This window comes from Pelodiscus sinensis, chromosome 17 (genome assembly GCF_052426305.1).
Source record: "Pelodiscus sinensis isolate ZL-2025 chromosome 17, ASM5242630v1, whole genome shotgun sequence".
Lineage (NCBI taxonomy): Eukaryota > Metazoa > Chordata > Testudines > Trionychidae > Pelodiscus > Pelodiscus sinensis.
The window spans coordinates 3,763,611-3,779,913 of NC_143068.1; the positions used below are offsets into that span (position 1 = coordinate 3,763,611).

Genomic DNA, 16,303 nt, shown 5'->3' on the forward strand with positions numbered 1-16,303 from the left:
GGATCTGCTGTGATTTGTGAGCAGAGCCTAGTGCTCCCCAGCCGACCTGTAATGCTGCTGTCGGACACGGCCCCCTGCCCTTTGGCCGCAGGGCCTGCTCGGGGACCCCCCTCCAGGCCTGGTCTGTGCTGGGCACCTTCTGGGAGTCCTGAGCTGTCAATTCACAGTGAGCAGGCGGCTGGGCCTTGCAGTCACAGCTTCCCCCTGGCGCAGTTTGACTCACTTTGCAGACGTAATTCCTGAGGCCGGGGAGAACCCAGCCTGGATGCTCCTTCGTAGCTGGGAGCCTGACCTGGGCCCAGCAGCGTCCCTGGCCCCGGTTCCCACCACGCGCTGGGAAAGTCCCGCTAGCACCAGTGCTTCCATCCAGGGTGTGGCGGCGCGTCGGTACCCCGGCCCTGCACCCGTCCGCCAGCCAGTCGAATGGGGGCGTGTACTGCTCCTGCGAGGTGCAGCCGGCCCGGGTTCCATGTGGGCATCGAAGCGAAGGGTCAGGCAGCCTCAGACCCTTGGGGGGGTCCACAGGCCCCCAACGCCCAATACGCAGCTCAGTCTCTTCTCTCCCTGCTTTCCCAGCCAAGACTGACTTCCCCAACCACCCCTTTGCTCAGCCCTTTCCCTCTCTGGTGAGAGCCGCTTGGGCCCTGGTGTGTGACCCGGGGGCCTCGGGGCGACCCCGCTGGGCCATGCTCACAGACAGAGCCAGTGGGGTCGCCCCAGCCCAAGCACAGTGCCCTGCGCATGGACTGTACCCCACTGCGTCAGCTAGTCGACAGGCACGTCCACAGGGCTCCGAGGAGGATGCGGACCTCCGCGTACAGCCCCCGCGGGGCCAGCGGGATCCTGCTGACTCCAGCCGCACGCGGGCACCTGCTTTGAAATGTACACGAGTCCCAGTGGGAGCTCTTGTGCATTTCAGAGCCACGGAGCCCAGGTCGGGGGACTCCCCAGCTGACCCCAGGTTCTGGGAAAATGCCGCTCAGAGCCCAGGGTCAACTGGGGAGTCCTCAGCTGACCCCGCGCGGTGGCGGCGTTTCAGAGGCAGCCACTGAGCAACTTATCCCCGACTCAACTGTGCGGCGCCGCCCCTTTGAAGTACCCTCCCCCCTTCGCTGCCTCTGTCTCATAGGGGCAGCTGGGGTGGGGGGGAATCGACCAGTCGACAGACTGTCTGGCAAGCAAACGCTTATCGGCTAGTCGACTGGTCCTTAACATCCCCAGCTGGCACCGCTCCTGCTGCTAGCCGGGCAGCGTCACTTACAGTGCCCCTTAGTCGAGCGGGGCTAAGTCCCGTTCGCCTGCCTTCGCTCTGCGATGCCCCAGCACTGGGTCCCAGACCTGCCAACCCCGGCACGGGCAAAGCAGCTCCGGCCGCTGAGCAGGTAGGCAGAGGGGATGTGTGCAAGCTGGTCTGCCCCCCTTCCGCACTGGGTGGCAGGAGAGTGCTGTCCCGGCCCCCGGCTCATGCGCCGCAGGCTCCATGCCCCAGTCGCCCAGGGACTCGAGGGTCCTCGCCCCACTGCTTAGTCTCCTGAGAGTCCGTCGGTGAGAACAGGGGCTGGAGAGTCCAGAGATGCCGACTGACAAACAAGCAGCAGGCCAGGGAACTTTCCAGCCTGCCAGGCCGTGCCGTGCCGAGAGCCCAGTACAGCTGCGTTCAGTGTCGCGCTCCAGGCAGTAGCTGTGCCGCCGCGCTGCCCGAGCCAGCTCGCGTGGACCCCAGAGTTCCCAAAGGTCCCTACAGCGAGGCCCAAAAGCCCCTGCGAAGCACCCAGCGGGCGATGGGGCGCCGGACGGGCCAGGCACTCAGCAGGGGAGCTTTGCCATGAACTCTGGTGGAAGCAGGGTTGGATCGTGTCTCTTCCCTCCCTGCGCTGGGCTCTGAGACGCCGCCTTGTCCATCTCACGCAGCCCCAGTGCACGCTCCCCGACGTCCTGCTCTGGATGTTCAGTAACAACAAGCGAGTGGCGTACACGCGGATCCCTGCCCAGCACGTCCTCTACTCGGTGGTGGAGGAGGAGAAAGGCAAGGACTGCGCGAAGATCCAGACTGTCTTTCTGAAGGTAGCGCGTGTGTGAAAACCCCCCCCCCGTTCCTCTGCGCTCGCCCTTCCCCAGCTCCCGGGGGTGGCTCGGGGTCGGAGAGACTTGGCAAGAGTAGGAGCCCAGACTAGGCCAGACTAGTGCGCCCTGCTCTGGGGAAAAGCCTCTCCTCCCCCAGGGCGGTTGTTTTGCTTAGAGAAACCAGCACAAAGCCTGGGGAGCATCTGGGCATTTGCAGAACCAAATGGTTTGATTGTTTTGAAAAGCCTACTTTGTTAATATGATGAAAAAATCGAAACATTTTCTTCTGATTTTGCCTTTTATGGAAATAAAATATTTTCAGTTTTGTTTCCTGGGCCGTTCTGCTCTGGGACGTAGCATTTGTGGAGTTTCCCAAGAAACGGCCCATCTGGCTGGTGCATTGGTGCCGCGGCGCCCACTGCCTGTCCTGCCCGGAGTGCGGTGCCAGGCGCGGTGCTGGATCTCCGCGGGGCCTGGCTGTGCAGTGACACCAACATTCTGCTCCCCAAGGTCCCAGGCTCGCGCCCTGGAGAGATCTTTGCAAAACTGGAGATCTACCTGTGGCTGGGGGTGACCAAGTACGTGAAGAACAGCACGGCGGAGCTGCCCGAGGAGTTCAAGCCCGTCTATGAGCGGGGCCAGGCGACGGCCCGGCTCCCAGCACATCTGCCGCCCAGCCGGCTCAGCAGGGACGGTGAGCACAGGCCACCCTCATTGCACCCGCCACTCGACCGCCCATGGGTGGCTAAAGTGAGAGCCGGGGCAGCGAGCTGAATGAGTCCTGCCTGCGCACGGCCCTGCCGCCCACATCCTGCCCCTCCCCCTCCCCCGGGCACGGCCCTGCCACCCGCATCCTCCCCCTCCCCCGGGCACAGCCCTGCCACCCGCACCCTCCCCCGGGCACGGCCCTGCCACCCACATTCTCCCCCTCCCCCGGGCACGGCCCTGCCACCCGCATCCTCCCCCTCCCCCGGGCACGGCCCTGCCGCCCACATCCTGCCCCTCCCCCGGGCACGGCCCTGCCACCCGCATCCTCCCCCTCCCCCTCCCCGGGCACGGCCCTGCCACCCGCATCCTCCCCCTCCCCCTCCCCCGGGCACGGCCCTGCCGCCCACATCCTCCCCCCCCCTCCCCCGGGCACGGCCCTGCCACCCGCATCCTCCCCCTTCCCCTCCCCAGGGCACGGCCCTGCCGCCTGCATCCTCCCCCTCCCCCGGGCACGGCCCTGCCACCCGCATCCTCCCCCTCCCCCCCCCAGGGCACGGCCCTGCCACCCGCATCCTCCCCCTCCCCCTCCCCGGGCACGGCCCTGCCACCCGCATCCTCCCCCTCCCCCTCCCCCGGGCACGGCCCTGCCACCCGCATCCTCCCCTCCCCCTCCCCCGGGCACGGCCCTGCCACCCGCATCCTCCCCCTCCCCCCCCCGGGCACGGCCCTGCCACCCGCATCCTCCCCCTCCCCCGGGCACGGCCCTGCCGCCCGCATCCTCCCCCCCCCTCCCCCGGGCACGGCCCTGCCGCCCACATCCTCCCCCTCCCCCCCCCGGGCACGGCCCTGCCACCCGCATCCTCCCCCTCCCCCGGGCACGGCCCTGCCGCCCACATCCTCCCCTTCCCCCTCCCCCTCCTCAGGGCACGGCCCTGCCACCCGCATCCTCCCCCTCCTAACCCTAACCCTGGAGGGAGTCACATGGCCGGTGGCCAGGTGTGTCTGTGGCCTTCAGAGGCCCACTGTTCCCCAGAGCTTCGCTCATTAGCATGTCCATGGGCAAACATTCCTGGCCCGTTACTCAAGCATGTTCAGAGAGACGCCCAGTCTCCATCCCCCTACTCCACCCCCGACATTACACAGACGTACGCAGAGCAGATCCACAATCAGAAGAAAGTAGGGTCTTGTCTGACCCCGCGCATGGCCCCTGTGTACCACTCTTGGGGCGAACGCCCCTCCGGGTGCAGCCGTGACCCGGCTGCTCCCCTCACAATCCAATAACGTGACGGGGGGGGGGGGCAGAGCAGAGTGTGTCTCTGGGCTTTAAAGTTCTAGCAGAATGTCAGGGGAATCCCCCCCCCCCGGGAGAAGGGGGCCCTGTGACCTCACTGGCGGGGCCCCGGGGTCTGACCTGTCCAAGCCCTGCCCAGGAATTCCCTGTCTGCTGAGCCCTGGTGCTGTTCATGCAGATCACTCCCCAAAGGCCCTGGCGCACGAGTCCTCACCCCAGAGCCCACCTCTGAGCCATGCTGACCCAAAGTGCTTCAGCAGACACCTGTACACGCACTGCCCCTGCCCTCCCAGGGCTGCCTCCCCCCTCGGGGCCTGCCGAGCAGCTCTCCCTCCCGGGGCCGCCTCCCCCCCTCGGGGCCTGCCGGGCAGCTCTCCCTCCCGGGGCCGCCTCCCCCCCTCGGGGCCTGCCGGGCAGCTCTCCCTCCCAGGGCCGCCTCCCCCCTCGGGGCCCGCCGGGCCGCTCTCCCCTCCCGGGGCCGCCTCCCCCCCTCGGGGCCCGCCGGGCCGCTCTCCCCTCCCGGGGCCGCCTCCCCCCCCTCGGGGCCTGCCGGGCAGCCCTCCCTCCCGGGGCCGCCTCCCCCCCTCGGGGCCTGCCGGGCAGCTCTCCCTCCCGGGGCCGCCTCCCCCCCTCGGGGCCTGCCGAGCAGCTCTCCCTCCCGGGGCCGCCTCCCCCCCTCGGGGCCTGCCGAGCAGCTCTCCCTCCCGGGGCCGCCTCCCCCCCTCGGGGCCTGCCGGGCAGCTCTCCCTCCCGGGGCCGCCTCCCCCCCTCGGGGCCGCCGGGCCGCTCTCCCTCCCGGGGCCGCCCCCCCCCTCGGGGCCTGCCGGGCAGCTCTCCCTCCCGGGGCCGCCTCCCCCCCCTCGGGGCCCGCCGGGCAGCTCTCCCTCCCGGGGCCGCCTCCCCCCCCTCGGGGCCCGCCGGGCCGCTCTCCCTCCCGGGGCCGCCTCCCCCCCCTCGGGGCCCGCCGGGCCGCTCTCCCTCCCGGGGCCGCCTCCCCCCCTCGGGGCCTGCCGGGCAGCTCTCCCTCCCGGGGCCGCCCCCCCCCTCGGGGCCTGCCGGGCAGCTCTCCCTCCCGGGGCCGCCTCCCCCCCTGGGGCCTGCCGGGCAGCTCTCCCTCCCGGGGCCCCCCCCCCCTCGGGGCCTGCCGGGCAGCTCTCCCTCCCGGGGCCGCCTCCCCCCTCGGGGCCTGCCGGGCAGCTCTCCCTCCCGGGGCCGCCTCCCCCCTCGGGGCCTGCCGGGCAGCTCTCCCTCCCGGGGCCGCCTCCCCCCTCGGGGCCTGCCGGGCAGCTCTCCCTCCCGGGGCCGCCTCCCCCCTCGGGGCCTGCCGGGCAGCTCTCCCTCCCGGGGCCGCCTCCCCCCCCTCGGGGCCTGCCGGGCAGCTCTCCCTCCTCAGGGCCTGCCGGGCAGCTCTCCCTCCCGGGGCCGCCTCCCCCCTCGGGGCCTGCCGGGCAGCTCTCCCTCCCGGGGCCGCCTCCCCCCCTCGGGGCCTGCCGGGCAGCTCTCCCTCCCGGGGCCGCCTCCCCCCCTCGGGGCCCGCCGGGCAGCTCTCCCTCCCGGGGCCGCCTCCCCGCTCGGGGCCTGCCGAGCCGCTCTCCCGGGCGGGCTACTGGCAAACCAGCGCCGAGCTCCGAGCAGCCAGTGAGTTGCTCTTTCCCTCCTCAGACTTCAGCTACTTCCAGCTGCGCGCTCACCTGTACCAGGCGCGGGGGATCCTGCCAGCTGACGACAATGGGCTTTCCGACCCCTTTGCCAGGGTGGTGTTTTCGACTCAGTGCCAGACCACCCGGGTAAGGGCTCCCTGGTCCCTCTGCCCCACTGTCCTGGCCAGGTCGCTCACTCTGGGCAGGGGAGGCGCTCCAGCTGTCTGACTCGGGCGGTGGAGGCAGCCCCATGGCCTCAGATCCCCTCACAGTCCTGTCCCGGAGGGGCTCTCTTGGGCGCGGGGCTCGTGGCTCAGACGCCTTGGCTTGGCCACCCAATGGGGCTATTGACCTGGCTGCAAGCTGCCAAGTGACCAGAGTGGAGCCTAGCGTCCCCCGTCTTCCCGCAGCCTGCTAGTTCCACGCCTCCGGGAACGTGGGCTTCGCCCATGCTCTGCTGGTCCCGGTCCTGTCCCCTGTGCCTGCCAGGCCCTCTGCTTAGCTGAGCCCAGCCGTGGTCTCAGGAGCTGGCTGCTGCCCAGGGAGCCCTCGTGGCCATCGCCCAAAGGTCCCGGCGATGCCCAGGCGGCACTGGGGGAGGGGTGCACCGTAGTCCCGCTCGCCCTCGCGCTGGTTCCGTCCCGGCCGTTGGGCCGAGCTGCAGGAGACCAGGAGCTGCATTCACCCGGCCGCTCTCCGCGCAGACCCTGGAGGAAACGCTGAGCCCCTTGTGGAACGAGCTGCTTGTGTACGACCAGCTGGTGATTGATGGGAAGCGAGAGGAGCTGAAGACAGAGACCCCGGTCGTCGTCATCAACATCTTTGACCACAATAAATTCGTAAGTATAAATCGGGGGTTTATACTGCTGCTGCCAACCCTCAGCCTGTCCCGCCCTCAGCCCCTCTGCTGCCCTCAGCCCGTCCCGCCCTCAGCCCCTCTGCTGCCCTCAACCTGTCCCGCCCTCAGCCCCTCTGCTGCCCTCAACCTGTCCCGCCCTCAGCCCCTCTGCTGCCCTCAGCCCCTCTGCTGCCCTCAGCCCGTCCCGCCCTCAGCCCCTCTGCTGCCCTCAGCCCGTCCCGCCCTCAGCCCCTCTGCTGCCCTCAACCTGTCCCGCCCTCAGCCCCTCTGCTGCCCTCAACCTGTCCCGCCCTCAGCCCCTCTGCTGCCCTCAGCCCCTGTCCCGCCCTCAGCCCCTCTGCTGCCCTCAGCCCGTCCCGCCCTCAGCCCCTCTGCTGCCCTCAGCCCGTCCCGCCCTCAGCCCCTCTGCTGCCCTCAACCCGTCCCGCCCTCAGCCCCTCTGCTGCCCTCAACCCGTCCTGCCCTCAGCCCCTCTGCTGCCCTCAGCCCCTGTCCCGCCCTCAGCCCCTCTGCTGCCCTCAGCCCGTCCCGCCCTCAGCCCCTCTGCTGCCCTCAGCCCCTGTCCCGCCCTCAGCCCCTCTGCTGCCCTCAGCCCGTCCCGCCCTCAGCCCCTCTGCTGCCCTCAGCCCGTCCTGCCCTCAGCCCCTCTGCTGCCCTCAACCCGTCCCGCCCTCAGCCCCTCTGCTGCCCTCAACCCGTCCCGCCCTCAGCCCCTGTCCCGCCCTCAGCCCCTCTGCTGCCCTCAGCCCCTGTCCCGCCCTCAGCCCCTCTGCTGCCCTCAACCCGTCCCGCCCTCAGCCCCTCTGCTGCCCTCAACCCCTGTCCCGCCCTCAGCCCCTCTGCTGCCCTCAGCCCCTGTCCCGCCCTCAGCCCCTCTGCTGCCCTCAGCCCGTCCCGGCCTCAGCCCCTCTGCTGCCCTCAGCCCGTCCCGCCCTCAGCCCCTCTGCTGCCCTCAGCCCGTCCCGCCCTCAGCCCCTCTGCTGCCCTCAGCCCCTGTCCCGCCCTCAGCCCCTCTGCTGCCCTCAGCCCGTCCCTCCCTCAGCCCCTCTGCTGCCCTCAGCCCGTCCCGCCCTCAGCCCCTCTGCTGCCCTCAACCCGTCCCGCCCTCAGCCCCTCTGCTGCCCTCAACCCGTCCCGCCCTCAGCCCCTCTGCTGCCCTCAGCCCCTCTGCTGCCCTCAACCTGTCCCGCCCTCAGCCCCTCTGCTGCCCTCAACCCGTCCCGCCCTCAGCCCCTCTGGTGCCCTCAACCCGTCCCGCCCTCAGCCCCTCTGCTGCCCTCAGCCCCTCTGCTGCCCTCAGCCCTCCTGTCCCGCCCTCAGCTCCTCACCCGCCCTCAGCCCCTCACCCGCCCTCAGCCCCTGTCCCAGCTCAGTGCGCTGGTGTCAGGTGTGTCACGCTGTCGAACCCGCCTGGGGGACCCCGCGTGGCGGTCGCTGGACGTGGGTGGGTGGGTGGGTGGGTGGGTGGGTCCCAGCCCCCTCCTGTCACAAGCTCTGAGCCTGCGCTAACCTGAGGAGTCCCTGCCCTGGGTCTGGCTTGGGGCAGCCGAGGGGCCGGGCAGACCCGCGCGGCGCTTTCAGTCTGTTCATAAGGCAGCGAGTGCCGAGGGAGCCACCTGCCCCCCAGAACTACCCCAGCGAGCGGCCAAAGCCCAGCTGCCTCCCCCGCCCCCTGCTAAAACTGCCTGGCGAGCGCGATGCCGAGCAGTCCGGGGCGTCCCTGCTGAGAGTGGCAGCGCAGCGCCAGCGGCCTTGTGCTTAACCACCAGCAGATCCAGTCCCGGGCTGCAGACCCCACACTGCTCAGGTGGGGTTAGGCTCTCCCAGCCCAGCTCCTGGGAGCCAGGAAATGCCAGAAGAGGCTGCGTGGCCACCGACTGCCTCTCCCCAGGGCCCGCGTCGGGCAGTGCGCGGGGCGAGCCGAAAAGGAGCCGTTGTCTCTAGGCCCCCCTCATCCAGACGAGGAGCTGGAGGGCGCTAGGGATGAGCAGTGGATGGTGGGAAGAAAGGCTGTAGAATGGGGAACTGGATTCCCTCCCTGTCTTCTCCACTCTCTGGGTGATGTTGGGAATGTCACGGCTCAGCGATTTAGCAGGTAGGCACTGCCTGTGTGCGCCTCCTTTTGCAGGGTCCAGCCTGGGACACTAGAGGCCTGATGCGCAGAAGCTGCACATTCCTAGCTGCAGCTGAACTCATTGGTGCTCAGCGCCTCCGATAGAACATCAGAAGGGCCAGACGGGGTCGGACCAAAGGTCCCTCTAGCCCCGTGTCCTGTCTGCCCACAGTGGCCAATACCAGGTGTCCCAGGGGGAATGAACAGAACAGGCAATCATCACATGATCCCTCCCCTGTCATCCATTTACAGCCTCTGACAAACAGAGACCAGGGACACCATTCCCCATCCTAGCTAATAGACATGGAGGGGTCTGACCTCCACGAATTTATCTAGTTCTTTTTTGAACCCTTTTAAAGTCCTGGTCTTCACAACATCCTCTGGCAAGGAGTTCCACAGATTGACTGTGCACTGCGTGACGAAAAACTTCCTTCTGTTTGTTTTAAACCTACTACCTATTCATTTCATTTGGTGACCCTTAGTTCTTATATTATGGGAACAAGTAAATCACTCTTCCTTATTCACTTTTTCCACACCAGTCATGATTTTATAGACCTCTATCATATCCCCCCTTAGTCTCCTCTTTTCTAAGCTGAAAAGTCCCAGTTTTTTAATTTCTCTTTATATAGCCCTGATCCAAATGCCTAATCATTTTGTTGCCCTTTTCTGAATCTTTTCCAATGCCACATCTGTACGCAGTATTCGAGATGTGGGCGTACCATGGTTTTATATAGAGGCAATAAGATATTCTTTGTCTTATTCTCTGTCCATTTTTTAATGATTCCTAACATTCTATTAGCTTTTTTGACTACTGCCGTACACTGAGTGGATGTTTTCAGAGAACTATCCACAATGACTCCAAGATCTCTCTTGTGAGTAGCTGGAGCCAAAGTAGTCCCCATCATATTGTATGTACAGTTGGGATTATGTTTTCCAATGTGCATTACTGTACATTTACATTGGAGAGGGAGTTCTCCAGATAAAGGAGGAAGCTAATACAGGATCCTTGAGGGAAGTGGCTGTCTGTGTAGTGTGTGTTTGTGTTTGGGGTTTTCTTGCTGTGTGCTGAGCTTGCGTTTGGCTGGTTTTTTTGTTTCTTTCTTTTCCCCTTCTCCCCCTCCTCCCCCCCGCCCCACGGAGTGAGTGTTGTGGCTGGCAGGTGGAAGCTGTGAGCTTCTAATCAGGGTTTGCAATCTAGAAGCCTCTGCTCATTGGTTGAGCAGTCCAGGGCTTTATAAAGGAGTGAGTCAGCGATCAGGGAGCTTGCAACCAGGAGCTGCTAATAGGGAGTTTGGAGAGGGAGTTGGGAAGGGGTCGAGCTACATTCACCATTCTTTAACATCTTTTCACTACACTCCTGCCCTTCAAGGAGGCATTTAATAACATCTGAGGAATCTCTCAGAAGGAAGGCAGGTATGGATGGTGATAGCTCTGCTGTTGTTACCTGCACAACATGTGCCATGTTTGTCTTCCTCCCGGAAGAAAGAAGAGATTTCATCTGCACTAAGTGCAAGCTGGTTGCCATTTTGAAAGAAAAAATGAGAGGACTGGAGGCCCAAGTATCGACCCTACGTTCTGTCAGAGAGGATGAAGACTTCCTCGATAGAAGGCAGCGTTTGATCCTGCAGGCACGCCAGGCTGAAGAGCCAGTCAGGGCAGTACAGGACAAGGAAGAAAACTGGCAGCATGTAACCTCTAGAAGGAGAAGGCGGCCAACTCAAGTGTCCCCCATACCTGTAGAGATAAGGAACCGCTTTCAGGCTCTCTCCACAGGCACTGCGGTGGAAAATGCTTTGGCAGGAATCTCTCAGGGAAAAAATCAGAAGGGAACACCATTTACCAGCAGGCATGGGATGCGCAGTCCTAGGGATGGGGGTTCCACGACCACCCCCCCAAAAGAAGACAACGGGTGGTGGTCAAGGACTCCCTCCTGAGAGGGACTGAGCCATCCATCTGCCGTCCAGACCTGCAATCTCGAGAAGTGTGCTGCTTACTGGGAGCTCGCATTCAGGATGTGACTGAGAGTCTTCTGAAAGTGATTAAACATTTGGATCGCAAGCCCTTCCTGCTTCTCCATGTAGGAACTAGCGATACGGCCAAGAATGACCTTGAGCAGGTCACAGCAGATGATGTAGCGCTGGGAAGAAGGATCAAGGAACCTGAAGCGCAAGTGGTGTTCTCGTCCATCCTTCCGGTTGAAGGAAAAGGTCCGGGTAGGCATCATCGAATTGAGGATGTAAATGTGTGGCTGTGCAGGTGGTGTCGGAGAGAGGGCTTTGGTTTCTTCAACCATGGGACTCTCTTCTGGGCACAAGGATTGTTAGGAAGAGATGGGATCCACCTAACGAAGAGAGGAAAGAGCATCTTCGCAGACAGGCTTGCATACCTAGTGAGGAGGGCTTTAAACTAGGTTCATTGGGGGACAGTGACCAAAGCCCTGAGGTAAGTGAGGAAGTCGGACACCGGGAAGAATCACAAGGAGGAACGAGCAACAACGGAGGACCCCTGATTTGGATGGAGAAGGCAGGGCGATCAACTGGTTATTAAGGTGTTTGTACACCAATGCGAGAAGCCTGGGAAACAAACAGGAAGAATTAGAAGCCCTGGCCCAGTCGAAGAACTATGATTTGATTGGAATAACGGATACTTGGTGGGATGACTGGAGCACTGTCACGGAAGGGTATAAACTGTTCAGGAAGGACAGGCGGGGGAGAAAAGGAGGAGGAGTTGCACTGTGTGTCAGAGAGCAGTATGATTGCTCGAAGCTCCAGTATTTAGAGGGAGAAAAGACTGTTGAGAGTCTATGGGTTAAATTTAGAGGTGGAAGCAACAGGGGTGATGCTGTGGTTGGTGTCTGCTATAGACCACCGCATCAGGTGGATGAGGTAGATGAGACTTTCTTCAGACAACTGAGAGAAGCTTCCAGATCGCAGGCCCTGGTTCTCGTGGGGGACTTTAATCACCCTGACATCTGTTGGGAGACCAATACGGCAGCACACAGACAATCTAGGACGTTTTTGCAGAATGTTGGGGATAACTTCTTGGCACAAGTGCTGAAGGAACCGACCAGGGGCCATGTGCAGCTTGACCTGCTGCTCACAAACAGGGAGGAACTAGTAGGGGAAGTAGAGGTGGGTGACAGCCTGGGAAGCAGTGATCATGAGATGGTAGATTTCAGGATCCTGACCAAAGGAAGAAAGGAGAGTAGCAAAATACACACCCTGGACTTCAGAAAAGCAGACTTTGACTCCCTCAGAGAATTGATGGGCAGGATTCCCTGGGATGCTAACATGAAGGGGACAGGAGTCCAGGAGAGCTGGCAGTATTTTAAAGAAGCCTTATTAAAGGCACAGGAAGAAACCATCCTGATGCGCAGTAAGAAAAGCAAATATGGTAGGTGACCAGATTGGCTTACCGGGGAAATCCTTGGTGAGCTTAAATACAAAAAGGAGGCTTAAAAGAAGTGGAAACTTGGACAGATGACTAGGGTGGAGTATAAATAAATTGCTCGAGAATGCAGGGGAGTTATCAGGAAGGCAAAAATGCAACTGGAATTGCAGCTGGCAAGGGATGTGAAAGGTAACAAGAAAGGTTTCCATAGGCATGTTAGCAATAAGAGGGTGATCAGAGAGGGTGTGGGGCCCTTACTGGATGAGGGAGGTAACCTAGTGACAGATGATGTGGGGAAAGCTGACGTACTCAATGCTTTCTTTGCCTCTGTCTTCATGGATAAGGTCAGCTCCCAGACTAATGCACCAGGCAACGCAGTATGGGAAGGAGGTAGACAGCCCTTGGTAGGGAAAGAACAAGTTAGGAACTATTTAGAAAAGCTAAACATACTCAAATCCATGGGCCCGGATTCAATGCATCCGAGGGTACTGAGGGAGTTGGCAAATGTCATTGCCAGAGGTCGAGGGTTCGAGCCACCCCCCCCACCCCCCCGCCAGGGGACAGCTGCCACCACCATTTTGGTGATGGATGCACCTGGCACCCTGGGGACATAAGAAAGATTTGGGGGGGCCCAGAATGCAGGGATGCTGGGGGGCTCCTTCAATGGAGAACTGGAGAGATCCCAGATGATTGCAAAAAGGCAAATGTAGTGCCCATCTTTAAAAAAGGGAAGAAGGACAATCCTGGGAACTACAGACCAGTCAGCCTTACCTCAGTCCCTGGAAAAATCATGGAGGGGATCCTCAAGGAATCCATTTTGAAGCACCTAGAAGAGGGGACAGTGATCAGGAATAGTCAACATGGATTCATGAAGGGCAAGTCCTGCCTGACCAATCTGATTAGCTTCTATGATGAGGTAACTGGCTCTGTGGACGTGGGAAAGTCAGTGGATGTGATAGACCTTAACTTTAGCAAAGCTTTTGATACGGTCTCCCACAATATTCTTGCTAGCAGGTTAAGGGAATATGGGTTGGATAAATGGGCTGTAAGATGGATAGAAAGCTGGCTAGACTGTCAGGCCCAATGGGTAGTGATCAATGACAATGTCAGGTTGGCGGTCGGTTTCTAGCGGATGGATTGCATCCGCAGCACGTTTGCAGATGACACTAAACTAGGGGGAGAGGTAGATACGCTGGAGGGCAGGGATAGGGTCCAGAGTGACCTGGACAGATTAGAGGATTGGGCCAAAAGAAATCTGATGAGGTTCAACAAGGACAAGTGCAGAGTCCTGCTCTTGGGAGGGAAGAATCCCAAGCATTGGTACAGGCTGGGGACCAAATGGCTAAGTAGTAGTTCTGCAGAAAGGACCTGGGGGTTACAGTGGATGAGAAGCTGGATATGAGTCAACAGTGTACCCTTGTAGCCAAGAAGGCTAATGGCATATTAGGTTGCATTAAGAGGAGCATTGCCAGCAGATCCAGAGATGACATTATTCCCCTTTATTCAGCTCTGGTGAAACCACAACTGCAGTATTGTGTCCAGTTCTGGGCTCCCCACTATAGAAAGGATGTGGATGCATTGGAGAGGGTCCAGCGGAGGGCAACCAAAATAATTGGGGGTCTGGAGCGCATGACCTGTGAGGAGAGGCTGAGAGAGTTGGGTCTGTTTAGTCTGCAGAAGCGAAGAGTGAGGGGGGATTTGATAGCAGCCTTCAACTTCCTGAAGGGAGGTTCCAGAGAGGATGGAGAGAGGCTGTTCTCAGTGGTGACAGATGGCAGAACAAGGAGCAATGGGCTCAAGTTGTGGAGGGAGAGGTCCAGGTTGGATATTAGGAAAAACTATTTCACTAGGATGGTGGTGAAGCACTGGAATGGGTTACCTAGGGAAATAGTGGAGTCTCCATCCCTAGAGGTGTTTAAGTCTCGGTTTGACAAAGCCCTGGCTGGGTTGATTTAGTTGGGATTGGTCCTGCCTTAGGCAGGGGACTGGACTTGATGACTCCTGAGGTCTCTTCCAGCTCTAGGAGTCTATGATTTATCACCATTAAATTTCATTTGCCTGTTTGTTGCCCAGTCACTTAGTTTGGTGAGATCTTTTTGAAGCTCTTCCCAGTCTGCTTTGGTCTGAACTCTCTTGAGCAGTTTGGGATCATCTGCAAATTTTTCCACCTCACTATGTACCCCTTTTTCTAGTTAATTTATAAATATATTGAATGGGATGCGTCCCAGGACAGACCCTTGGGGGACCCCACTAGCTACCTCTCTCCACTCTGAAAACTGACTCTTTATTCCTACTCTTTGTTTCCTGTGTTTTAACCAGATCTCAGTCCACAAAAGGACCTTCCCTCTCAGCTCATAACAACTTACTTTACTTCAGAACCTTTGGAGAGGGACCTTGTCTCAAAGGTGTTCTGGAAATCTGAGTGCACTGTATCCACTGGATCCCCTTTGTCCACATGTTTGTTGACCCCCTCAAAGAACTCTAGTGGACTAGTAAGGCATGATTTCCTTTTACAGGGATTTCCTCAACAAATCCTGTTCATGCATGTGTCTGACAATTTTATTCTTCACTATTGTTTCGACCAGTTTGCCCGGTACTGATGTTAGACTTACCGGTCTGTAATTGTCAGGATCGCCACTAGAGCCCTTTTTAAATATTGGCGTATGTCTACTAACATCTCGGCATCGTAATTTAGTGTCTCAGTGTTGTCAGTCAGGATTCTCGGGGTTGTCCCGGTATGTGCCTGACAGGAGCTGTACTCAGTTGGTGATAAACTTTCGGCTGTGTGTCAACGTCAGTGCTCCCTTCATCTAAAGTGTTAGCCCCCGTGCACTTGGGTCAATACAGGAGATCTCTGAGAGCCCCTGGAAATGACAGATGCAGGCCAGGGTAACATCATCGAGCAGGTTTATTGTCAAATGTGATGCACTAACAGTTGTTAGCAGAAATTTTCAGTGCCCAACCACTGTGCATTTGGCCCGCATTGACAATGTCCCAACACATAGCAGGCCTATTGCCAACTAACAGATACTAGCAGTGGTTAGTAAGCTACTATGCATTCTGTAAGTGTCCGCAATGACACCTGCCGGTTCAGGTGCCTCGTGCACCCCCCAAGGTCGGTCGTTTGTGGTGCCCCTTTTATAGACATGTACAAACAGCTGACATCATTTCTTTACGTAGCAGATGCCACCCTCTGTTGCTTAGTTACCACCCCTCACCTTACGGAAGGGGGGATTACTCACTATCCTTCATGCTGTCTGTTTCGGCCCAGTCCTGAACCTAGGTCGGTCTGTGCATTCGTTTTTGGGGAGTCTTTGTACCAAGACATTTCTTATTAAGATGTTCCGCTACTCCCCTTTGGCTCACAGTCTGGACCCAGCGCCTCCCTGTGTCCCTCCATGCTCCACCTAACTCACAAAATCCCACAGTTATCAATAGGGCCTCTTTCTTGGCTCCTGTGTTACTGAACCAACGTCTTACTCACTAGATTGCAGGCCTGTTGCTGTTTGCATGTTACAGGCCTCTCTTCAGGCCTGCTGACTCCATGTTACTGACCCTCAGCGTACTGCATGTCTAACTAAACATTCCCTGTTCTACTTACCAGACTGGAGTCTTTCCCTAGGCACGGTTATCACTGGAAATGTCATGCCTTGGTCCTGGCTTAACTCCCTCGCCAAGCTCTTGCTCTGACCACACAGAAGACTGAAGGAGAAGGGTTCTTTTTTTTTCCAATAAAAACCCCCCCACTCTAATTTCATTGGCTCTCTTGGCTCCCTGCCAACACTTCCCGAGACTCTTAAGGACTTGAAGTCTCTGGGATTAACCCTTTCAGGCAGTTTAATTAACTGGATGGCTGGGATGTCCTCCCGTTCATCACAGCATGCAGAGTGCTGGGCTGTGGGAAGGCAAGCCGGTGTCATCCGTGTCTGGCTCCATACTGCAGCCGTTGCGGTGGGGCCCGTTTCTGGGTCATTTTCCCACAGTTCCACTGAGTCATTAACATTGCAGCAGAGGCAGGCGCTGTGCTGGCCTGAGACCCTCACCCAGAGGTGTGAGGAGTGGGAGACTGGGCTGGTGGGCTGAGTGCCCAGTGCCCGTGAGAAGTCCCTGCAGGGAGGCGAGGCCTGAGCCCTGCCTCGGGCTCTCTGAGCAGCGTGCGGCAGGGGAGGGAGTGGCACGCAGTCTACCACGCAGCTTTGCAGAACCTGGCCCTGGCAGGGCTTCCACCCTCTGGCAGG

The 16,303-nt window shown here is 60.4% G+C and overlaps 1 protein-coding gene across 1 annotated transcript in view; it reads left to right on the top strand.

The window, feature by feature from the left end:
* Positions 1-16,303, top strand: part of LOC102458767 (fer-1-like protein 4) — a 94,250-nt gene that overhangs the window by 38,062 nt on the left and 39,885 nt on the right. The window contains exons 22-25 of the mRNA XM_075901460.2: positions 1,912-2,064; positions 2,575-2,758; positions 5,726-5,850; positions 6,408-6,542. Coding sequence (XP_075757575.2) covers positions 1,912-2,064; positions 2,575-2,758; positions 5,726-5,850; positions 6,408-6,542 — 597 coding nt within the window. The remainder of the gene's footprint in view (positions 1-1,911; positions 2,065-2,574; positions 2,759-5,725; positions 5,851-6,407; positions 6,543-16,303) is intronic.